Here is a 22277-nt window from a genome sequence, read left to right as displayed (position 1 = left end):
TATTGTATGTAAATATATAAATATAAATTACAAAATATAGATTTAAATATACATATATATGAATATATATGATTCTATGATTCCAAATATATAAAAATATATTTTATATATATTTATGCACATATTCCACAGCTGGGGCTCTGGGAATGTCAGTGTCAGGTGATATGGCTACTGAGTCTGAATTGTGTCAGTCTTGTTTTGGTTTAGGTCTTAACATCTTCCTATGAAAGGGAACACTACTGCCTATGTATGAGGCTAAATACTCCTTCTCTCGTGACCCTGCCTTTCAATACATCAATTTATGTTGTAGAAACAAAAGCACTGCCTTCCCAACTGGGGGGAAAAATAAGAAAGCTTTTTAAACAGGTGCACAGCTGGGGCACAGCAATGGGATCAGGTGCTTTCATACCCAGTATGCTCAAAGGCTCCTGACCACCAAAGTGCACAGGAATAGTCAGTGAAGTTCAAGCAAACTATCTCTCTTTGATCATAAGAAGATTGTGCAGAGAGTTTCTTTCAGGGAGGGATCTTAAATCCTTTCATTCCAAAGAAGTCAAAAGGAAATATTTTGACCTCACAAGTTAGGTCCATGTCATCTGTTTTTTGAAAGGGATAGTTCAGCTGAACCAAGGTGGATCTGCCACCCTTCTTGCTCTCAGCATGTTCCACCTCCCCTGAAGTTTGCACCAAGAGTCTTTGCTTGGATCTAAGGACTGAGAAGGCTTTGTTTCCTTGGACTCCTGTAGGAGATAAAGGTCTCTGTTACCTGCTGGAGCCCAGGATGCAAGCATCCTGCCTCTCTCTGTGGCTCCCCTTTTGTCACAGTGAATCATGGATATTCATGGTGTAGCTGACAGCTTCTAGCACATCAGCAAAGCCTTGATTACAGCAGAGCAGAGGGACTTCTGCAGGCAGCTGCCTGCCCTCCTCCTAATCCTTTTGGATAAACACCATGTTTAGTATCTGAGCAATGGGAATCTTCCCATCATCTGTTGCTTGATAAAAGATGGGTTTCTCTCCTCTCCATATTGTAACACCATTCATGCCTCGCATGGGAAGACAAAAAACACACGGAAGTTACTGTTCCCTTCTCACACTGGCTCTGCTCCCTCTTTTCAGCCATTCTCTTTGCAATTGCTGTGTTTGGCCCTGCTTTTGGATACTTGCTGGGATCTGTGGTGCTGCGGCTCTTTGTGGATATTGGGAGAGTTGACATTGGTAAGTATTTATTTCTCAAGGAGCGACTGCCCTCCTAAAAGTCCTCTGTGAGGCAGAAGGCCACTCTGAGAGATAGCTTCAGCCACCAGTCCCATGAGCCCTGAAATGGCTCCCCTGGAAAGAGCTCTCATACATTTCTCCACTCCATCTCCCCATGAGGAAGGCTACAGATGGTCCTGAAGCAGAGCCCTGTGGTAGGGACATTTCAGTGTCCTACTCATGGGGCTGAACTGAAACACTGGTGAGCATTGCTGAGGTCTACCTACTGCCACCATGCTGAGGAAGTATCACACTACTCCAACATGGTGGTGGAGAAGAGTAGGGACATCTGAAGCATTCAAGGATGGAGAAGGCAATCACAGGGCAACCACTGCCCTGTGGGTGCACAGGAAGGCTCGAGTCTACTTCTCCTCCTCCCCACTGGTATCTGCAAAGAGAGGGATCAAGCCAACCCCACCACAAGGCTTATTTTCTTCATCTGTGGTGCGTGCTTATTATTTCTGGTAACTTAATCACTAAAGAATTCTCCCCAGCTCCATCATTAACAGGGCTTTTTCCTGTGTTTCCTTAGAGAGATCAGAGCTCGCCTGACATTTTTGTCCGCTGCCTGATAAGAATAATAAATGAACCTGGGGCAGGAAACAGCAAAAAGCCTTGGCTTGCTCCCTGCAGCGGCAGACAGATTTAGCAGCCTCTGCCTGGTCGCTCCATGATGACGTCCAAGCTGCAGAGTGGAGTGGTCCTGTTTGGGGAAGTGGAGCGATTGTTTCAGTGGGGTGTGGGCTCCTCTCCTGCCGCACCCTGGCACAGGGCTCCCACCCGGAGGCTGCTGCTGGTTCCTTTCCCAGCCTTAACGTCCTGACGATGGGGCGATGCAGTCCCCATGCCAAGCCAAGCAATCCATCAAGCTCCCGTGAGCATCGCTTGGCCCAGCTGAAGGATGTCTGCACTGGAGACGGAGTGGCTCTCACCTTCTCCTCCTTTTTCCGGAGAAGGCGCCTAGAGTTTCATCCACTCGGAAACCAGGCTCATTAACAGCACTCTTCTGCCGGCATGGGTCTTTCCCTTGGTCTCTGCAAGCAGAGAGTGACCAAGCCTGGAACAATGGGAGCGCAGTTTGTTCCAGGAATGTAGCTGTGCCCTTTCCCGGCCACTGTCTCAGCTCAGCATCCCTGGCAGGCAGCATGGTCGAAACCTACCATAGGCCCCAGGCAGAAGAGGATGGAATCAGGCTCCCATAGTCGTCGCCTTGCTGGCTGGCTCAATGGGCAAGAGTTGAGCATGTGCCATGAGCATATGGCAGTGCTGACTAAATCCATCCTACAGTCATCCAGGAGGCTCAGCACGGTTCAGATGGGGGGGTGGTGGTGAAGGATCCTAGCCAGGGGGAAGGTGGCAAAATGCAACCAAGGCTGGGCTTGCTACCAACACTGATGGGAGCTCCAACCTCCATCCATTTGCTCTTCCTTGCCACTGGACAGACCCTTGGACTGTGCCCACATGGTCTCTGTGCCCCACCAGTCCATATGCGTATGGATGTTTGCCCCTTTCATCGTTAGATGTTCAGGAGCAAAAGTCTTATGGTAGGTCCTTATGTCTTGCAGCTACTGTGGCCCTGACACCAGGGGATCAGCGGTGGATTGGAGCCTGGTGGCTGGGGCTGCTGATCTCCTCAGGCTGCTTGGTGCTCACATCCATCCCTTATTTCTTTTTCCCTCGGTACATGCTGAAAGGACAGGTGAGACCTCATCTCCAGAGGGTCAGAACATCTTGATGGCTGGGCTGTGCCCATGGACAGAATACCTGTCCCCAGAGGAGAGGGGTGGGAGGGAGAAAAGGAAGCATTCAGTCCTTCTCAGATGTGGTTACAAATTCTCACAAGGGAAAAGTCTGGTTCTGCTGGTGATGGCTGTATCCACTGCAACACCCCTGGCAAGGCCACACACCCCTGATGCCAGCATCATCATCAGTGACAGTCCCTGCTCAGAGCAGAGCATCCTGAAGTGCGGCATACATGGGAGCAGCACTGGGTTAAAGCTGGGTGGAGAACTGGCGTGTGTGTGTGACAAACGGGGTTTTCCTTTAGGAACAAATTGCAGAAAAAGGACAAATTTCCCATTAAACCACATTTTAAAAGATGCAAAATTATTAAAATGTTTCATTTCAGTGTTTTCAAAGCCAAGTCCCACTGGTTCAGTTTCAAAATTGTTCTGTTTTGAAATTGTTTAATCATCAGTTCTTTAAAGGTCAAAATCAAAGCCAAAATATTTCATGACTATAGGTAGACGACTTTCCAGGCTTGAGCTGACCTGTGTCCAGCCTTCATTTTTAGACTTTTTGCAGCTATCTCATCAGGGTTAAGGAGAGAAAAGCTTTTCAAGTCCTTAAAACGTCTTGGATCAGGACGAGCTTTTGCCTTTCAGCTCTGCTCAGGAGCTGCAGTGATTTTTGAGCTAATTCACCCCTTTGGTCTAATGGGGGTCAAATGCATCTGGGACAGACCCTGCTCCTCTTGAGCCTTGCTGCGTGCCAGGATGGTGCCACCCATGCATGTCTTCTCACCATGGGTTGCTGCTCTTTGCTCCCTCCCCAGGACTCGAACATGGAGGCCGGCATGCTCAGGAAGATGGAGAAGGGGATGGCAGAAGAAACCTCCCTGCTAGAGTTCATAAAAAGTAAAGGACTGGCTCATAAAGGCGAGGGTGAACAGGGCCTCAGGCCATGCTGGGTGGGTGGAGATCACCACACTGTTGTTTTCAAGCTGAGGGTGCTTCTTAGGGGCCCCTGAGCCCATCCATCATGTCCTGTGGAGATACCAGGGCCAGCTCTGGTGCCAGGAGGGCTGTATGATTCCCTTCCCTAAGGACTATGGGAAGATGGACACAGCCTCCCTCTTGCCATAAGACAGTGGGGCCTGAATTATTCCTGAAAATTGGTTTGAGGCTCTTAAAATGGCATGAAAACACTAGGTTTAACCCACAGCTCCAGGAGAGGACATGGGACTGCTGGCACCACCAGCTGCTGCTTTGGGAAGGTCATTGCACTGCAGCTTACACTGGTTTGTTTATGCATAGCTGGAACAGGCTTGCATAGGGATGTCACTAATGAGACCAGTTTAATGACTTTTTTTAGCTCCATGATGGTTTCTTTCCAGCTAAAGCCCCTCCCTCCTTCCCTCTCCATCCACGAAGTCATATCCTGGAGCTGTCAGCTCCCTCTGCCTCATTGGGCTTTGATGAACAAAGACGATCCCGTCTTTGCTAGGAGGGGAAGGCTAATTAGAGACCAAATAAACAGAACTGCTCCTGGGGAGCCTGGAGTCAGCCCGCCTCTGCTGAAAGGGCAGGGGGACATGATGTCCCACCAGGAAAACACGCTGTTCGGCAGCAGCAGCAGGAGCCAGACCCTGCCCTTACACAGCCAGCAGAGCTGTGCCAAAACCCTTGAGGCTTTCTCTGTTTGAACCACCTGAGGGTATGGGCCCTGCTCCAGACAAACAAGGGCACTGTGGCTGCTAAGTGCTCCAGATGCTTGTGCATTTGGAAAGCATGGGAGGAAGGCAGCTGGCAGAGCTATTTTCCACCTCGCTTCTCAGGGCACTTTGGCCATACTCTGGGCCACATTAGGATGGCCTTAGACATCCCTTGTCTAAATTCATCCCCATGAGCTCACTGGGAACAGTCTAAGGGTGTGGGTTTTTTCACAGTATGAATGGCTGATGTGAGGATCATATGGCTGAAATACATTTTACCTCCTGATTCCCTGTAGGATTCCCAAAGATCTTTTTCAGGCTGCTCCTCAATCCCCTCTTCATCCTGCTGGTGCTGGCGCAGTGCAGCTTCTCCTCGGTCATCGCAGGTCTGGCCACCTTCCTCAACAAGTTCCTGGAGAAGCAGTACGGTGCCTCCTCCTCGTACGCCAACTTCCTCATTGGTGAGCAGCTGCTGCATGGTAGAGGACACCCATCAGCAGTGAGCCACCTCCCCGTATTCCCCAGGCTTTCCAAACCCTGCAGGAGGAAGTCACTGGAAACTCATTCTCAGATGAGACCTAGGGATCACCTCAAGGTGGTTGATGACTTTCCTGATGTGTCTGCAGCAGGCCAGGCTATCTTGCAGCTCTCAAAGACTCTCTACAGTTGTAGTTCACATGGTGAAGCAGCTCTGGATCACTCAGATGCTTAAAAGCCTGTAGAATCCCAGACTGGTTTGGGTTGAAGGGACCTTAAAGCTCATCCAGTTCCAACCCCCTGCCATGGGCAGAGACACCTTCCACTAGACCAGGTTGCTCCAAGCCCCGTCCAACCTGGCCTTGAACACTGCCAGGGATGGGGCAGCCACAGCTTCTCTGGGCATCCTGTGCCAGTGCCTCAGCACCCTCATAGGGAAAAGCTTCTTCCTCATATCTAACCTGAATCTCTCCTCTTTCAGTTTACAGCCATTCCCCCTTGTCCTGTCACGACAGGCCTTTGTAAAAGTCTCTCTCCAGACTTCTTGTAGGCCCCCTTTAGGTATTGATGTTGCAAGAGCAAGCGATTATGCGCCCAGCTTGATTAGCCAAGTTCCTGAGGCTGAGGTTTCTGGCGGTGCCAGCCGCCTTGGGGTTTGGTCTGTTGTGGGTAAAGGTGGGTCTGCGGGTTCTCCCAACCACCACGATGTCCACAAAGCCTCTACTGCCATCCACTGCCCACAGAGAGGTGCTTGGCAGGCAGGACCCTCAGCTAATGCCTTTGTTCTTCGGCAGGAGCTGTGAACCTGCCAGCAGCAGCACTCGGGATGCTTTTAGGAGGAATCATCATGAAGCGCTTTGCCTTCTCCCTCCGGGCCATTCCCCGGTTTGCTGTGGTGGTGCTTGTCTTCTCCATCCTCATCTGCCTGCCCATTTTCTTCATGGGCTGCTCCACAGGGCGCATCGATGGGATCTATCCCCTCAGGTGACTGCGGGTGATTCAGTTGTTCTTAGCTCATTGTTCCTCCGACTCTTGACCTGTTTATCCATGGGGTGGGATACATGCCAGTGGATGGGAAGAAGCAATAGACATAACCATGCTACTTACTGCTTGCTCCTCGATTGCACTGCCTGGAGGAGATCTAAGTGCTATACAGCACCAAAAGACTGGGAGGAAAGTTATTCCTGATTTTCTGTACTGACCAAACAAGGTTTATTTTTCACTCTGTATTTCTAGGGAGAAATAAGTAGTATTAGTGCTCATGTCCGCATTGGCATCTCGTGCACTCCCTTTGTTCCAGCTGGACATCACCTTTCTCCTCACCAGGGTGGAAACTTGGCTCTTACCATGTCTTTTTTTAAGATAAATATTGCATTTAGGCTCCACCCCAGAATTAGACTCCACTCCACCAAGTGCATCACGCTCATTTCCCAATGCACTGCCAGCAAGGGGATTTTGTACAGATGTTTCCCTTTGCCAGCAATAAGCCTCCTGTCCCAGAGGCACGCTGGAGGGGTAAGGAACAGGGCAGTCTATGTGCTTCTCCCACTTAAAAAACACTTAAATAGCCATGGTGAAGGAAAGCAAAGCACTCTGCAAATGCATACGTGCTCTGAGATCCGCACGGCATGCCCCGTGAACTCAGGAGTATATGGAAGACCCTGAGGCACTGGCATCCCAAGCTTTCCATGAGAGAGCAGGGCTTCAAATGCGAGGAGAACCCTCAGCTCAAGATCAGGTGCTGCAGATGATGAATTTTGGGAGGCATGTTGGCCTTACAGTGTTCACCTCTTGCCACCAGTGTCAGTGCTTTGTTCCTCTGGGACGCAGTAGTCTGAATAGGTTTTGCTGGAGTAACAAGAAGGCAATTGCATGGAAAAAGAGGTTGGATCCTTGTATTATTTTGGAAACCTCCCCCCCGCAATGGCAGCAGTGCAAAAATTGCCAGGTAGCTGAGGACTACGTGGATGGGTTAACATAAGTTCTGCCCCATCCCTCCATGCCCAAGGGCAGGTCCCTGATGCCAGCTTCCTGTAGAAGACAGACTGTGCTGCTCCAGCAGATGCGTTCCCTTAGCTAGTAAGGCAAGACAGGACAGATAATTCAGTTTGCCCTCTTGACTTTCACGCTGTTGTCAGGCTTGTTTGGAAATGAGCCCGCTTCCAGTTTCTGTCTGAATGGTGTTTCCAGCTGGGGCTGCTTGCACATCTGTTTGTGCAGTTCTGGATGGAGCCCAGATGTATTTCTCCAGGCATCTGGATGTTTGGTTTTCAGCTGGGAAGGGGGGAAATAAGTGTGTGAGTGCTTGTTTGCAGACATAACATAATTACTGCTAAGAAGTTCAATGTAAACTTGCAGAGGTACCTGCAGGGGATCAGGGCCTGGCAGAAGGCCAGCCTGCTGCTGGCAGTGTCCCAGTGCAAATAGGATCAGGGAACCTGGTCAGCCAGTGAGGGGGATTTTACATCCTTTACGTCCTATTTCTTCATTTTTTTTATGATCTTCTTTTTCTCCTCTTTTTTGGCAGTACATTGAGTTCCCAGCAGCAGGTTAAGACGCCAACAGGGTGCCACTGCTCTGAGCACATCTTTCACCCAGTGTGTGGAGAAAACAATGTGGAGTACATCTCCCCCTGCTTTGCTGGCTGCACAAACAGCACCGCTTATTCCTCCACTCCCAAACAAGTGGTGAGTAAAATAAGTGGTTTGCAAAGCCAAGCACATCTTGCTCGCTGGTGGCAGTGGAAGCTGCAGCGATGCTGTAGGAACCTGACTAAAGCAGTAACAGGGTAAAGTCTAGTAGGCAGGGAGGTCTACCAGAGGAGCTGTGGTCTTGAGAAGGCACGATAGAGAATTGCTGTCATGCCTTGGGGTTCTGCTTGGAGAAATAGGGATGGAGACACACCCCATTGCAGGATCCCATGGCCATGCCTTAAAATTGGATCTGACGCTCTTGTCAGTGTTCTGCAAAGTGATGGGGTCTGGTGCATCACTAAAACTCTTGCTCTTGGCTTTGGGAGTTCTATGTTTTGGTTTTTTTCCAAATGTTTCCAACAGATCTACAGGAACTGTTCCCTGATCCCTGCAGCGAGTGGGCTGTCCTCTGCCAAGACAGGCTCCTGTCCGCTCAGCTGCTCTCACATGCTCCTTCCTGCCATATTCCTCATCTCCTTTGCTGCCCTGGTAGCCTGCCTGTCCCACAACCCCCTCTACATGATGGTTTTAAGGTAAGCAATGGGCAGAGAAGTCATAAGGCACAGGGGGGAGCCCATGATGTAATGGGTTCCCCATGCTGCGATCAGTGGGGCCTCTTTAACATGCAACAGGCAAAGAAAGATGCTTCACTAAATGCAGATACACCGCCTGCTCTGACCTCCCATGGCTTCTCTCCTCCAGGGTGGTGAACCAGGACGAGAAATCATTTGCCATTGGAGTCCAGTTCTTACTAATGAGACTGCTGGGTGAGTGTCCGTAGCCTAAGGAAGCTGGGGGAAGGCAGCAGCATGCTCAGAGGCTTGCTTGAGCCCCAGGAGGTGTTGAACCCTCTTGGTGACAGCAAGCAAAGCACACAGGCAGGGGCAGCATGGGCAGCCTGACTCCATCCTCTCTTCTCCAAAGCCTGGCTGCCAGCTCCGGCCATGTTCGGTGCCCTCATCGACTCCTCCTGCATCTACTGGCAGAAGCAGTGCACCCAGCGCCGGTTCTGTGCCTACTACAACAACGACTTCCTCCGCAACAGGTACCCCTGCCACATGTCCCCAGCAGGGATGGCCACAGGGATGATCCCCAGCTCAGCCTGGTGCCAGCTGGGAGGTGCCACCTCCAGACATGGTGTCTCCCTGCTATTCTTCCAACAGATACCTGGGCTTGCAGATAGGCTACAAGGTGGTGGGCACTATCCTCCTGGCCCTCATCAGCTGGAAGGTGAAGAGGAGTAAGGAGTACAATGTGCAGGAGAAGGCAGCAGGGCTGGTGTAACCCACCCGAGGACTGACTCTACACCTCCCATTACCCACTGCCACTTCTTTGTCTCTTTTGGGTTTGTTTTTCCTCCTAAGGGAGCAACTTCACCTTAGCAGCTCTGAGCTCCTCTCCTGCAGCCCGTGACAGGGCCATCCTCCCAGTGAGGGGTGCTCTATCCCAGCCCCATCCTGGGACCAGCTTCTCCCAGGCTCTTCAGCTGCACCTTGCCCATCACTTTGGAACAGGAGGCAGATGGGGACTGGATCACAGCCCCATTCTATATACTCAGAGAAGTGCCTGCTGTGGGCGACGGTCCCTGCTCCGGTGTGATGTTTTCCAGCCAGGTAATGCCCTCCTGGCTGGGATGGGAGCAGGGGAGACAACTGCCAACCCTGAGTCTACCCCGTGTCTCTCCCTGCCCACACCCCTCGCAGAGGTCAACGTGGACAGTGCACATGTGAAGTTATGTGAAGTTATCACCAGGGGTTTACGGGGGGGGGGGGGGGGGGGTGTTGCTCTTTATTGTATTTTTTTTTTCTAAATAAAGGTCACTTTTCCAACTGTGGTGCTTTGCTGGTCACACCCCCATACCCTGAGAGTTGTCCCCAGTGGTGGGGGTGTCTGCTGGTCACATCCTGGCAGATGCTAAGTGCATTCCTCACTGGCCAAGGTGAAGAAACGATAGCAGATGCGGCATGTGTTCCTCCACATAACTCCACAAGTGATGAGGGGCTGTAGAGAGCAGGCAGGCTGTGCCAGCCCCCAGGTCTCTGCACCCTGCCTACACCATTTGCAGGCAAGAGGCGACATGGGGAGTTTCTCAACCCACACCCCCAAGTCTTTCTCCTCACGGCTGCTCCACCCAGCCTGTGTCTGCGTTTGGGATTACCCTGACGCAGGTGCAGGACCTTGCACTTGGCCTTGTTGAACTCCATGAGATTCACATGGTCCCACCTCTCCAGTCTGTCAATGTCCCTCTGGAGCCCATCCTTGCCCTCCAGCACGCTGACAACACCACACAGATCAACTATCTAACATTCCGACTAAGGATTAAATACACACCCCAAAACAAAACAAACCTAAAGCTCTGCATGTGGATAACACACTGCTTTTTGATAACACAGACCTGGCTACCAAGCAGGAGGTTGATCTCTAATATCATCAATGCTGAGCAGAAGGAAAGCCCCAATCCATGCAGATTTGACACAACTGAGAAGAATCAAGGCAAATACAGACAAAAACAAGTCTTGAGAACAAACACTTAAGAACAAAAAAGTTTAAGGAATATTTTTAATAACTTAAAAGCAACCACAGCCTCATGCTACCTTCCCACTTCACTCAAGCAGAGGCTGGTGCTTGGCCTCTGCTTTTCAAGGATGAAGGTCTTTCTTTGCAAGCAAAGTAACTACTCAAAGAAACAGCAATACTGTCACTTCAGCATCATGAATTCAAAGCAGGCAGTCTAAAAAGGATCTCCAGCTAAAGGAATTCAAAGCATGACATGTTCCAACAATATTCTGGCTGCAGGAAATACAACAGTTTGTAAATATAACCCGTTTGTAAATATAACCCTCCCCACCTCCTGCAAGGATAGTAGAAGAGTCACTGGGTTCAAAAGACTAGAAATGCTTTGTTACAAGCACAAGTCTTTGCTGAAGACTGTCTTTGCTCTTCCAAACACTCCTAACACTTGGCAATGCTACAGTGAGGCAGAGAATTCCCCGGAAAGCAAATGAACACAATAGATCAGTTGAGTGATGAAGGGACCACCAAAACAGAGCAGAGGAACCTGCAAAGGACAAAAAGAATCTACCAGGAGCCAGCCACTCTTTCCTACCCTAAAACAAAAGGGGATGCATCAAGAACAAAGGGGATGTGTCAATGCCATAGGACCTCACAGTGTGGAGAGCAATCATCCTCACATAGGTGCAGCACAGAAATGATACCCCATCAGAGCAGAAAGCTCTGTGAAGCTGCTGAGCAAGGCAACTGTGTTTTAAGGCTGATCAAGAAGGGGAAATTGAATGAACAGCACCAGGCTCTTGTCTCACATCTGACTACCACCACTGCTGTGGGAAGATCTCCCTTTGGATAGTCAATGTTCCTCACGGAAACATAGGAAGTAGGAGTGCAAATGTCTCTTGGACAGTTCAGAAGCATGCTCAATGAGAGCCCTCCAATGCTCCAAGCAGCCTCCAGAGCCATCAAGACAGCTACAGGCATTCCATGAATCTTCCCTGCAAGATTGAGATCACACACACTCAGCAGCCACTTTGGTTTTAAACACCAGAGACAAATGAAAATTAACTGGGAAAAACATTTCTTTCTCCTCTTTATTGAGCATCTTCCTCAGGAGAAAGAATCACACTACCTCCCTAGCAGCTCCTTGACTTTCCCTCTCTTTGCCGTGACTACTGACTAATTACACACAAGAAAAGATCTTGCTACAGTCACTGGAGCAGCAGACAGGCAGGGGACTGCACAGCAAATGCCTGTCATGCCACATCTCACACATACTGTAGGTATGAATGTGAAAACTTGCCCATCTCATGATTACAAGCTAAGACCTTATTATAAACTCTGCCACTTGGAGGGTGTGCATACATGTCTGAAGTAATAGGAGGAGAAGCAGAGTGAAACAAGCTTTTAGGACATAGCCCTCATTAAATAAAAACTCCCAAGAACTGTCCAACAGTGGAAATCACCTGAAGATATGACACCGCAGCTGGACACAGGCAGAGCACAGTGACAAAGGCAGAGCTGCCAGCCTCACTGGGGTATCTGATAGGCCACTCCAGTCCCACAGAAATGAAACTGCACCATTTTGGAAGAACAGCAAGGTAGGAGACACAGAGGAAAACACCATTTTATACTCAATGATTGCCTAACTGAGAGTCTGTGCCTTTGCCAGGACAGCACAGGCAATGTGAACAGTGCTTCTAAGGAGTGAGAGGCTGGGGAAGGAATTCCGAATCAGGAGGTGATTGGCAGTTCCAAGAGGCAGCAGGGTCGCAATGCTAAACCAAGTAAGAAGAAAATAAGCAGACTCCAATCTGTAAAACTCATTTGGCAATGCACTCCTTCCTAATTTGCTTGGCAACTACCAAATGAAAGATTAAAGAAACACAGAAGCCCAGACAGTCAGCATCCCAGAACAAGACAAAGGAAGAGGGGAGAAAAAAACAATGGTGCGGTATGGAGACAGAGGAAATCACACCAGCAATTGTGTCATGTTGCTCACAAGCCCTTGAGCAGCAGAGGAAGTTACCACAATGCTGATTTCCAAGTTAAGTTTCCTCTTTCTAAAGCAAGACCAGATTTGAGTCCTTCAGGACCCCTTTTTCCTTTCAGTGGTCAAGTGTCTTGCCTCTCCAAGACTCTCCCTTCCAGCCTTGCTCTTCTCCGTTTAGGCGATCTTGGCCAGCCATTTCTCCAGACCCTCAAAGTCAGCATCTCCCTCCTCTCCCTTGCTGCCCCGAGCACTGCACTCCACGAATTCCACCTTCATGGGTAGCTGCGAGAAGTCGAAGTCCTTGCCCTTCTTCCCCAGCTGGGAAGGGCCCCCAGTGGCTGAACCATCCAGACTTGTGGGAGCTGCAGAGCGGGTCACTCGTAAAGTGTTGCTGCAGACAGAGAAGGGAAAAGTGTCAAGAACTGTGGACCAGGGAAACATTACCTACACCATGGCTGCTGAGGTGTTTTGTACCCAGCTCTGTCAGCAGGACACCAGTTACACCAAGGGTAGATGGTCTCACGGTTCTATCCTGTGAGGCACAGGCAGAGGCAGGCACTGTAGCCACTTCTTTTAAGTACCTGCTAGAAAGTACAGCTGCAGAGTGGCAGCTTACAATATAGCACAGTCTATAAGCCACTTTCTCCTCCTTCCACTTCTTCTTAGAACTTGAAATTAGCAATAGATCATATATCATTCTTCCCAGGTTAACGTCCTTCCTAGAGGATGGATACAGAACCAATATGGGGTCCCAGACTCCTGCAATGCCTGTTACAACAGGAAAACTAGAGGTTCTCTCCCCAGCTCTCTGCTTTGCATGCCAAGCCCTTTTGAGTCAGAGCAGCCTTGAAAAAAAATCCAACCCATGCCAGTACAGCTGAGCAGAGCTACTGAGATCGTCACACCACTCACAGAAAGTCTGACATCTGGAAGCCAACTCTGGCTGTACCTGAGAGAGGACAGTGCCCGAGGCAAGGAAGGTATTGCTGAATTAGGTATGGCAGCTTTTAGGAAAGGACTGGGATGTTGTTTCCCCAACCCACAGCTTTTAGGAGGCCATACACTGTCTATGCCTACTGCTTTTTTTTGCATGATTTAACAAGAAGCAATCTTCTCTCATCCTGGTTATGCCTAAACAGACAAAATAGACTGCTCATTTTCTACAATGAAGTTAGATGCAGCTTAAAAGGGAGCTCACTGGGCCCTGAGGTAAGAAACAGAAAGAATCACATGGTTTAAGATCCAGTTTCATACTTACAGCTCTTTTTCCAGCTGCTGCTGAATAAGTTTTGCTGATTTTGCCATTGTGACATCTAGACAGAGAAAAGAAAAGGAAATCAGCTCTTTGGTTTTATGTGTGGAATCAGTACCTGGTACCTCTTCCTAAAGGCACAGTAAGGCACACTTACACTGTGCAGTCCTAAGAGCTACCAGGACTTGTATTACCTTACATTCTCTTCTCTTAGAATCTCTTAGAATCTATAAGAATCGCTTAGAATCTCTTCTATTATCTTATGTTATCTTCTCTTAGAATCTGTTAGAATCTTTTAGAATCTCAGAATCTTTCAGAACAATGGCTGTGTCTGCACTAGGATAAGGGATGCCAGAGCTTGGGTTTGCAGATGTGAATGGGAGCAACACAGAGTCCTGATACAATGCAGGGAATTAATTTATTCTTGCTGGACAGTAAGTTGATTCAAAGAAAGGATGAGGTTTGATATCACAACGACAAGCCTAGCATTCTAACCTGTCCTGGCATTACAGACCTCAACACAGCACTTTTTAACCTATGGCGTGTGGAGCCATGAAGGCCTCAGGAAACTTGTGAAGTAGTGCATTAAATAACCAAGAAAACCAAACCTGATAGTGCCCAAAAGCTTCAGATTGTTATACAGGGATCCACATCTCCACTGTAAAAGCCGTAGGGATCTGAAAATCTAGTTCTTTCCAGTAACTGGATGTTCCTGATAGCCCAGTCAAAAGAAAATAATATGTGATCTCACCAGCTAAATGGCTGTATGATTTTAACACTGAAAATATGAAGTGTGTATAAATAATTCATTATGTGCAAATTAATCCCATTTTCAGCTGCCTGCTGATTCAGGAAGACAGTAAATTCTGTACAAGCAGAAAGCCACCTGCCTTATTTCAGCTCATCTAAAAAGCTGCAGCTCTCCCAAGTGATGCTTCTCTGCAAAGCTATTAAGATATACCTGGCCTACGAATTCTTCCAGTGGTTGGTAGAAACGTTCCTACTGAGTAGTCCAAGTTTAAAACTAAGTTCCAGCCTTCATTTTGCTGAAATCCCAACTCCTCAGAAATTCAGCATCTATGGCACGAACCCCTAAGGTTCATTCAATTCAAGGCCTGAATTCAATGTCCAGCCTACAAGGCAGCACACATACCTTGCTTATTGCAAGCGATCAGGAGCGCGGGTGCATTTTTGAGCACAGTGCTATCAACTAGGACCTGGTACAGGAACTCTGCCACATCCTTCACCTCCCGCTGAAAGGCCACACTATCCACCACAAACACGATGGCTCTGGAGGAAAGAGGGAAGAACATGTGCTGGGTGTGAAGTTCTGCAACCATCTTCCCCTACAAGTACTCCAGCCTGAGCTAAGGTATGTGTTTCCACACATGATCTCATCCAAGTCAAGAGCAGGTTAGCATGTGCTGTCTTGAAATGCACCCCATGTCCAGCCCCAGCAGAAAATCTTCTCCTCTCTGCCCCAGGAATATACCACATCCCCTAAACTCCCCACTGCAGTTGCTCTGCCTCCTGATGCACTACAGACACAGGTAAGTGGGAAAGCAGAACAATAACTAAGCCTTGCTACCCCATCACAAAGCTCTGTCCCTCAGGGCACCACCACACAGAGGGAATCCCGTCCAGCTCACAGCATATCCTGCACCATCATTTTCCATCCCTTTCCAAAACATTACCTGCTCCCTCCTTCCCCGCCAATCTCCTCCAAGTTACCTGGCTGCAGCCTTGAATCTCTCCAAGAACTGAAGCCGCAAACTCTCATGGCCTGGAAGGTCTATTAAGGTGACGTTAGCACTCTGAGGACAAAAGCAAGAAGGCATTAACAACACTTAATCTAGGGGCACCTACATCCCCAGTGATCGCAGACTGGGGAAAACCAGTCTGCTAGTGGATTCCAGTTAGCCTGGTGTTGAGGCAGCAGTGGGTGAGTGAATCCCTATACCAGGCAGAAGCATGTAACTCTTCCCGTTATGAACCCATGTATGGTTCACATACACACACAGCCAGCCCAATTCTGACAGGCAAAAAAGATGCTGAGGAACAACATTCACAGCCAGGACTCAGTAAGGACGGCACCAATACCAGCAAACCATTCACAGTTCCTGAGAGGACAGAGCACGACTGCAGAGAAAAGATAATGCTCAATCCCACTACAACTATAATGCATGCAGTGCAAGTGCCAAAGCTTCATCAGTACACCAGCAGATTTACACCATCCGTGGAGTGACAGCATGTAGATCTTTGTGCAGCAAAATCATGAACTCCTGTCCTGCAAGTCCCCAGTACAGAATACTGATCTTACAGCCTCTTAATCAAGTTATCTGTTCATGCACACCACCTACCCTACTGCAAGTCTACCTAAACACACAAAACTTTAATGGGAATAACACAAAAATGCCCTTGCAAGAGATTGTTTAAATTGAAAGCTGCAAATGGTTCCCTTTCCACAGCATGTCAGCCACAGCAAGGACATTTAAGAGCACAAATGCCTCTCTCACACTCCTGATCAAGATGGGGCCAAGTAGGATCATGTCACTATTCTCAAGATGATGCTCATCGTTCTCAAGAGGGGAAGAGAACACTACCCAAGAGCCCACCTACCCACTGCTCTCAGACTGTAATGGAAACCTTGTCTACTATTTAAAAAATACTAATAATCGAAAAGCAGGAGTCCACCTTGCAGCATTCCCCTTTCTCTCCCCCTCTAAATACTCGTCTGCTCAATCTTAGAGACACAAAAATTACCCTGTACTTCCCTTCACTAAATTTTTAGCCTCTTATTATCAACACTGTTACTGAAGATTGCCATAGAGAAGCCACAAAACCATCCTCTACTTCAATTCCCCAGCACATATCGTGCTGCCAGCTTGCTGCTTTCACTGCCACATGTGCACCCAGCACAAGAAACACTTCTGAAATGAAAGAAACTGCCATAAACTGAAACTGATTAGGTCTGTAGCAGCCTATCACCTGAAATTTTGAGACCACGTGAAGTTCAACTGGAAGGTTCTTTTTAAGCCTGCTTTTTAATTTCAGATTTTCTTGGGAGAAACTGAAATTACTGCCAAGTAAACCAACCAAATATGACAGAACAATGCTCCCTCATGCCTCTCCCTTCTGCTCCAAAGCACAACACTGTCCCCAAAGTGCTGTGTGTTTCATTCCACTTATAAAAGTAGCTCCTTTTGCTCTTCTACAGGAAAACCCACCACACACTGCCCCCCTTTCAAAACATGATACACAGACCTGGTTTTCAGTTAAATTTCACCATTTGGCAAATTAAAAAGCACCTGCAGCGCTGAGGAGCCCCTAGTACCTCCTGGTATTTTCCTGCCTTGTCAGTTCTGATCACCCAGAAAAACCCTATCCTACACTCAGACCAAACCTGAGACTGATTTCGAGCTGGGAAGCCTGAGCAGCACAAAACCCATCAAGCCAGGTTTAGCACAGAGACCAGAAAAAGACAGACACCAGTTGCTGCAGCAACCCTTCACAAGTTACAGCCAGAAACCTGCCTGCTCACCTTGTCGTTGCTGACTCTGTAAACTGCAGAGCTGTCGGTTATCGAAGTCTGGGTATCCCGGTATCTGCCTGTCAACAGCTGTGGGGAAAAAAAAAGTCATTTTCAGGAGAAGGAGGCTGGAGGAACACTGACACCGCATTCCATCCACTCAGAAACTGAAATGACCTGTAAGGGGCTTGAGATATCCATTGATATCTCAAGACTTGAGACATCCATTTCAATTTATATGCATGAAACAGTTTCAGGTTTGGGTTTGTTTTTTTTTTTTTTTCCTAAAAAACACTCATTAAAAGAAAAACATAAAGTATATTGTGTACAGTTCTGGTGTCCTCAACATAAGAGGACATGGAGCTGTTGAAGTAAGCCCAGAGAAGGGCTAGGAGGATGATCAGGGGACTGGAGAAACTCCCATATGAACACAGGCTGTTAAGATTTGGGTCTGTCAGCCATGCAGAAGAGAAGGCTGTGTGGAGACCTCATAGCAGCCTTCCAGTATCTGAAGGGGGCCTATAAGGACACTGGACAGGGACTCATCAGGGACTGCAGTCACAGGATAAGGGGTGATGGTTTCAAACTCAAACAGAGGAAATTCAAGTTAGGTGTAAGGAAGAAGTTCTTTATTGCAAGAGTGGTGAAACAGTGGCACAGGTTGTCCAAAGAAGTGGCAAATGCTCCATTCCTGGCTGTGCTCAAGACTGGGCTGGACAGAGCCTTGGGTGACATGGTCTGGCGGAAGGTGTCCCTGCCCATGGCAGGGGGCTGGAACTGCATGATCTTGAGGTCCTTTCCAATCCAAACCAATCTATGACTGCTAAGCCCAGAAGGAAGACTGTGCCTCCCAGTCTTTCAGCTCCGCCTCCTCCAGGTGGGCAGTTCCCCGCCTGGGGCTCCATCCGCGGCAGCTCCCAGCACCCCATTCCCCGCTCACCCTCGCGAAAAGCAGCGTCTTCCCGGCGTCGCAAAGGCCCAGCAGCAGCACCGCCTTCCGGCTGCTCCTCCTGCCCTGCACCAGCCTCCAGATCACTGCAGGAGAGAGCACAGAGCACCTCAGCCCGCCGCGGGCACCGCCGCCGCCTCAGTCGGGCGCTCCCGGGCAGGCCCACAGGGCGCGATCAGCGCGGGGAGGGGGATACACAGAGCCGCGGGGTCCGTCACTCACGGAGTGTGACGATAACGGCGATCAGCGCCAGGAGGACGGAGAGCACGGTGGGGTCGGGCGCCAGCAGCTCCCGCCGCAGCGCCTCCAGATGCGGCTCCAGCGTCCCCGCCATGGCTCACACGTCGCCTTGGCCGCCCCGCTTCCGCTTCCTGCCCCGCGCGAGGGCTGCCGGGGGGCGCGCGGGAGCATGGGAGGTGTAACTGTGGGGGTACGGTGTGCTGAAGAGGAGGAGGAGGAGGAGGGGGGGAGCGGGAGGAAGGTTGGGAGCGGGCACAGGGCTCTGCGTGTCGGGCTGGCCCTGGCAGTCAGGGAGCGCGTTGCCTTTACAGCATAACGAGGGTTCATGCACGGGAAGGCGCTGCGCAGCTGTCACATCGCGAGAGCGGGGAGGTCCAGGAGGCGAATCGCCCCCTCAAATTTGGTTTGGGACTCTAAGCACCTTGAGGCGCTTGGTCACATCTAGGTACTCGGTGTGGTTTTGGGCTGCCTGTTTCGGACTCCCTGTTTCAGGCTCAGAGCAAGCAAAACCGGCAGGGGCTGGAGACTCGCGCTGTGGGTGAGGCTGAAGAGCCAGGATGTGTTGAGATTGAAGAAGAAATGGGGGAAGGCAAAGCGGGGCGAGGCAAGGCGGACCCCCGCGAACCTCACCCTCTGCACCACGCCGCCAACAAAAACGAGGCTGACATTGCTCGCAGGGTCCCCTATGGGCTGGCAAAAGCCTGCAGCACCCGGGATTCCCAGGCAGTCTCGCATCCAAGTGCTAACCGAGCCCGACCCTGCTTGGCGTTTCCCCCCTTGTAAAGTTTCTAAAATCATTTCAGTGCTTTCATGCTAACATTTATATATTTTTTATAATTATTTATTATATATTTATACTTTTATTCTAACATAATAGTTATCTTTATTACCTGGTGGGAATCATTCATTGTATGTTAGCAGGGGTCTTTGCAATTTATTCTTGTTTGTCATGTTGCCCGGCCACTGCTTGGATTGTCATACCATTAAATGCAGTGTTGCTCTATATTTGCGTTTTTACACAATAGATCAAAGTAATTACTAAAAAGATTATCAACATGGCTAATGCAGTGCTCATCAGTGATTTTATCCATGAACTCAAATTCCATCCTAACCCCTTGAAGATTTTCTTGTATGGCCTATTGAAGCTTTTAGTATTCTCTTCTACCTTTTCCAAGAAGTCTAAGTCATGCTGCACAACTTGAGTCACATTCGGAATGTGTACACAACAGTGATCAATTCTATCTTTCTATACAACCCCATGCTCTTTAAGAGCATATCCAAAGCCATTCTGTTTTGTAACATCCTTGAAGTTGCCTGTAATTGTAAATTCAAGTCCTTAAATCTTTACTGGTTGCATTTGCTAGCCTTTCTACTTGTCCTGTTAGTTGACAGATGCATTCCCTGTTCTCCTATATTGCTAAAGGAGTCAACAAAGACTCCAGAGCCCAACCAGCTTTCACTCCAGTTAAAGGTTCATTCCATTCTTCATCTGTTTCTGACCTCTTCACCCGTTCCAATTTGAATTTCATAATGCTCTTCTAAGCGGAGTTCTTTTCCAGATTGAACATGGACTTGTCGTGCCTCATGTTATTTGTCTTCCTTTACCATCTAAAGGAAATGAGTTGTCCAGGTCCCATCACCCATTGTACACACTAAGCGTCCTGGGCTCCGGAGTGCAGATTTCTTTGCAACTAAGTATTGCTTCTCTTTTGGGTATGTATGTGTCAGCCACTTTGAAGTCATTCCTAAGGCCCCTACACAAGCATCCATATTTTAAAGCAGCAGCTAAAGGAGGACTAGCCTGGATCGCCATATCAGTGCTATTACAATTAGATACCTTTTTACACTTCCACCAAGACACTCAGTTTTCCTTTTCTCACCATGAACTACTCCTATCCTTTACATTTGGCCAGGTTGCAAAAGTCGTTCCACCCCAAATAAAACACCAAGGTGCCTTAGCCATGTATTCAAATGGAGATAAAATGGCCACAGGCCACCAGAGTCCCAGTTTGCCTCGCTCTTTTGTATCAGACTTATCTCATTGCATTTCCATTCCATGATCATTTGACTCCCATTTGTCTTTCTTTGTTCATCATAGGAACACTATCCCTCAGTCTTAGATATCCCTATTTTGGTAAAAACAGTTTCTCACAGTCAGCCCCACTACCTGAGAATTTCCATTGTTTCCAAATGGTTTCGGCTTGGTGTTGCCGTGCAGCCACAGGTTTTTGTTCACAAGGTGTGGTTTCATGTTTTCTTTAAATTGTCAGATTCAAAGTTAAAATTCCTCACGGGAGTGATTCACCCACTGCTCTTGGAATTGGGAAACGAGCAGTCATTTTTGACACGTTGTGCAAATTAGCAAACTCTTTCATTAATCCTAACATCAGATTTTCATCCTGGGTTTTTCTTGGCAAATAGATCAATTGGTCTGTTTCTATTTGCTTTTTATTTCTTATTTCTTTCCTCCCCATCTTTTTCCTGGTTCACTTGCCATCTCATCGGGATTAAGGTCTGGAATTGGAGTAGAATGCCATCCCAATTTCAACAGATGTCCATGTGTTACTAATTCTCCCTCTGGTTTAGCTTTTACCACAAAATTGGCTCCCACTAACATCCAAATCCATATCTGTTCTCCCCAGATTTGAAAAGGATACCAAAAACTAGGCATATTTCAGAGGTGATTTTGAGGTCTTACCATGTCCCTATTGACAATTTTCCACGATGGTAGGGCTTTCTTCACCCTAGTGTAGTGTATCCATGCTTCCAGTTCAGCTCTCTTGATGGCAAAAGGGCCAATGGGAGTGCCTGAGACCATTTCGAATTAGTTTCCTGACATGTTTTACTAATCTGTCATGCAGCATGGGGTTAGCATCTCAAGACATGCTCTGTTCCACTTATAATTGGAAAGTCCTGTGGAAAGACCTGGAGAAGCTCCCAGTCTCTATCATCTCAGTAACAAATTTCATTGTCAGTCTCAATGCTGCTGCCAGTGTATTCCTTTTATCACCACTGATAACTTACACTTTATGCAAGAGACAGGGGGTTCACACTTATCTCTGTGATGCCATGTAGCCTTATGACAAAGTGCATAAAACTAGTAATGTGTTTTAAAGTAAAATTACATGTAAACAGTGTGGGTAGCACAAGAACATTTGATGCTGCCTTCTCTCTTGTTCTGTGGAAAGACAATAAAACAATTCCTGTAAGGAAACTTTGGGCAAAAATAAAGTGCTGTGCAAAAGTCTGGCATGGACTGCAAGTCATTGAATCACAGTATCATAGAATCACAGACTGGTTTGCATTGGAAGGGACCTTAAAGCTCATCTAGTTCCAATTCCCTGCTGCTCTCCTAAGGGCTGCTCTACATCCATTCTCTGCCCAGCCTGTGTTTGTGCTTGAGATTGCCCCAACCCAATCTTTTAGTAAATAGATTTATCTTTTATATTAATTAAGAAAGCATCTGTAGAAAGGACAACTCCTCTGCAGTCTGGGTTGTTTCACAGTGATCCTTCCAGCCTATGAACATGTTAAGATTAGCCTGTGATTTTAAAAATGCCTCTCTTGATTTAACTAGGTTTGCACGTGTGTGCAGGGATGGAGATGAAAGAGGAGCTGCATTTTGCATCATGTGAATTTTAGGCTCCCAAGAAGAGGCACTGAGATGCATTGGCAGCCAGCTACCAGGGTCGTTTATCCCCACACTAATTCCCAGTTTCTTTACACCTTCCCCCACAATCCCCATGTCAGAAGACACCCAGGGTGGATGGTGGGTGGTGGCTTGCGAGTGGTGCACCTTGAGGAGAGGCAAACCTATTTTTATTATTGATTTCTATCAATTTTCCACAAGGCAGCCCACCAGCCCTTTCCACTTCCTTCAGGTAAAGTCAGAAAAGACAGAGGTTTTCCAGATCAAAATCAGCCTGGTCTGAGGCTGGACATGAAA

The 22277-nt window shown here is 48.3% G+C and overlaps 2 protein-coding genes across 2 annotated transcripts in view; one reads left to right on the top strand and one right to left on the bottom strand.

Moving 5' to 3' along the window:
* The window catches only part of SLCO2A1 (solute carrier organic anion transporter family member 2A1), a 28010-nt gene extending 18382 nt beyond the window's left edge, over positions 1-9628 (top strand). Inside the window, exons 5-14 of the mRNA XM_062606519.1 lie at positions 1120-1218; positions 2823-2956; positions 3812-3893; positions 4987-5151; positions 5962-6151; positions 7695-7854; positions 8224-8393; positions 8563-8627; positions 8785-8905; positions 9024-9628. Coding sequence (XP_062462503.1) covers positions 1120-1218; positions 2823-2956; positions 3812-3893; positions 4987-5151; positions 5962-6151; positions 7695-7854; positions 8224-8393; positions 8563-8627; positions 8785-8905; positions 9024-9144 — 1307 coding nt within the window. The 3' untranslated portion in view covers positions 9145-9628. The remainder of the gene's footprint in view (positions 1-1119; positions 1219-2822; positions 2957-3811; positions 3894-4986; positions 5152-5961; positions 6152-7694; positions 7855-8223; positions 8394-8562; positions 8628-8784; positions 8906-9023) is intronic.
* Positions 9629-10390: 762 nt separating this feature from the next.
* On the bottom strand, positions 10391-18486 carry SRPRB (SRP receptor subunit beta). The gene is made up of 7 exons (XM_062606524.1): positions 18314-18486; positions 18083-18177; positions 17155-17232; positions 15345-15427; positions 14767-14903; positions 13620-13674; positions 10391-12752 (listed from the first exon to the last, which is right to left on the bottom strand). The coding sequence occupies exons 1-7, from the start codon at positions 18423-18425 to the stop codon at positions 12536-12538; spliced, it is 777 nt and encodes a 258-aa protein (XP_062462508.1). The 5' UTR covers positions 18426-18486; the 3' UTR covers positions 10391-12535.
* Between the last annotated feature and the right edge of the window lie 3791 nt (positions 18487-22277).

The sequence above is a fragment of the Pezoporus occidentalis genome, unplaced genomic scaffold (assembly GCF_034315485.1).
Source record: "Pezoporus occidentalis ecotype Australia unplaced genomic scaffold, CSIRO_AGI_Poc_V1 ctg97, whole genome shotgun sequence".
NCBI classification, from domain to species: domain Eukaryota; kingdom Metazoa; phylum Chordata; class Aves; order Psittaciformes; family Psittacidae; genus Pezoporus; species Pezoporus occidentalis.
Note: the sequence above shows the minus strand (reverse complement) of the source record. Positions and strands in the feature narration are given on the sequence as shown.

Bases quoted from the DNA above. Each gene is read 5' to 3' on its own strand.
- SRPRB (XM_062606524.1), bottom strand. From the start codon at position 18,425: ATGGCGGGGACGCTGGAGCCGCATCTGGAGGCGCTGCGGCGGGAGCTG. The intron at 13,675-14,766 runs GTATGTGTGCTG...TTCTCTGTCTAG, and splicing joins GATCGCTTGCAATAAGCAAG to ATGTCACAATGGCAAAATCA. The intron at 12,753-13,619 runs GTAAGTATGAAA...CTCTGTCTGCAG, and splicing joins CAGCAGCTGGAAAAAGAGCT to CAACACTTTACGAGTGACCC.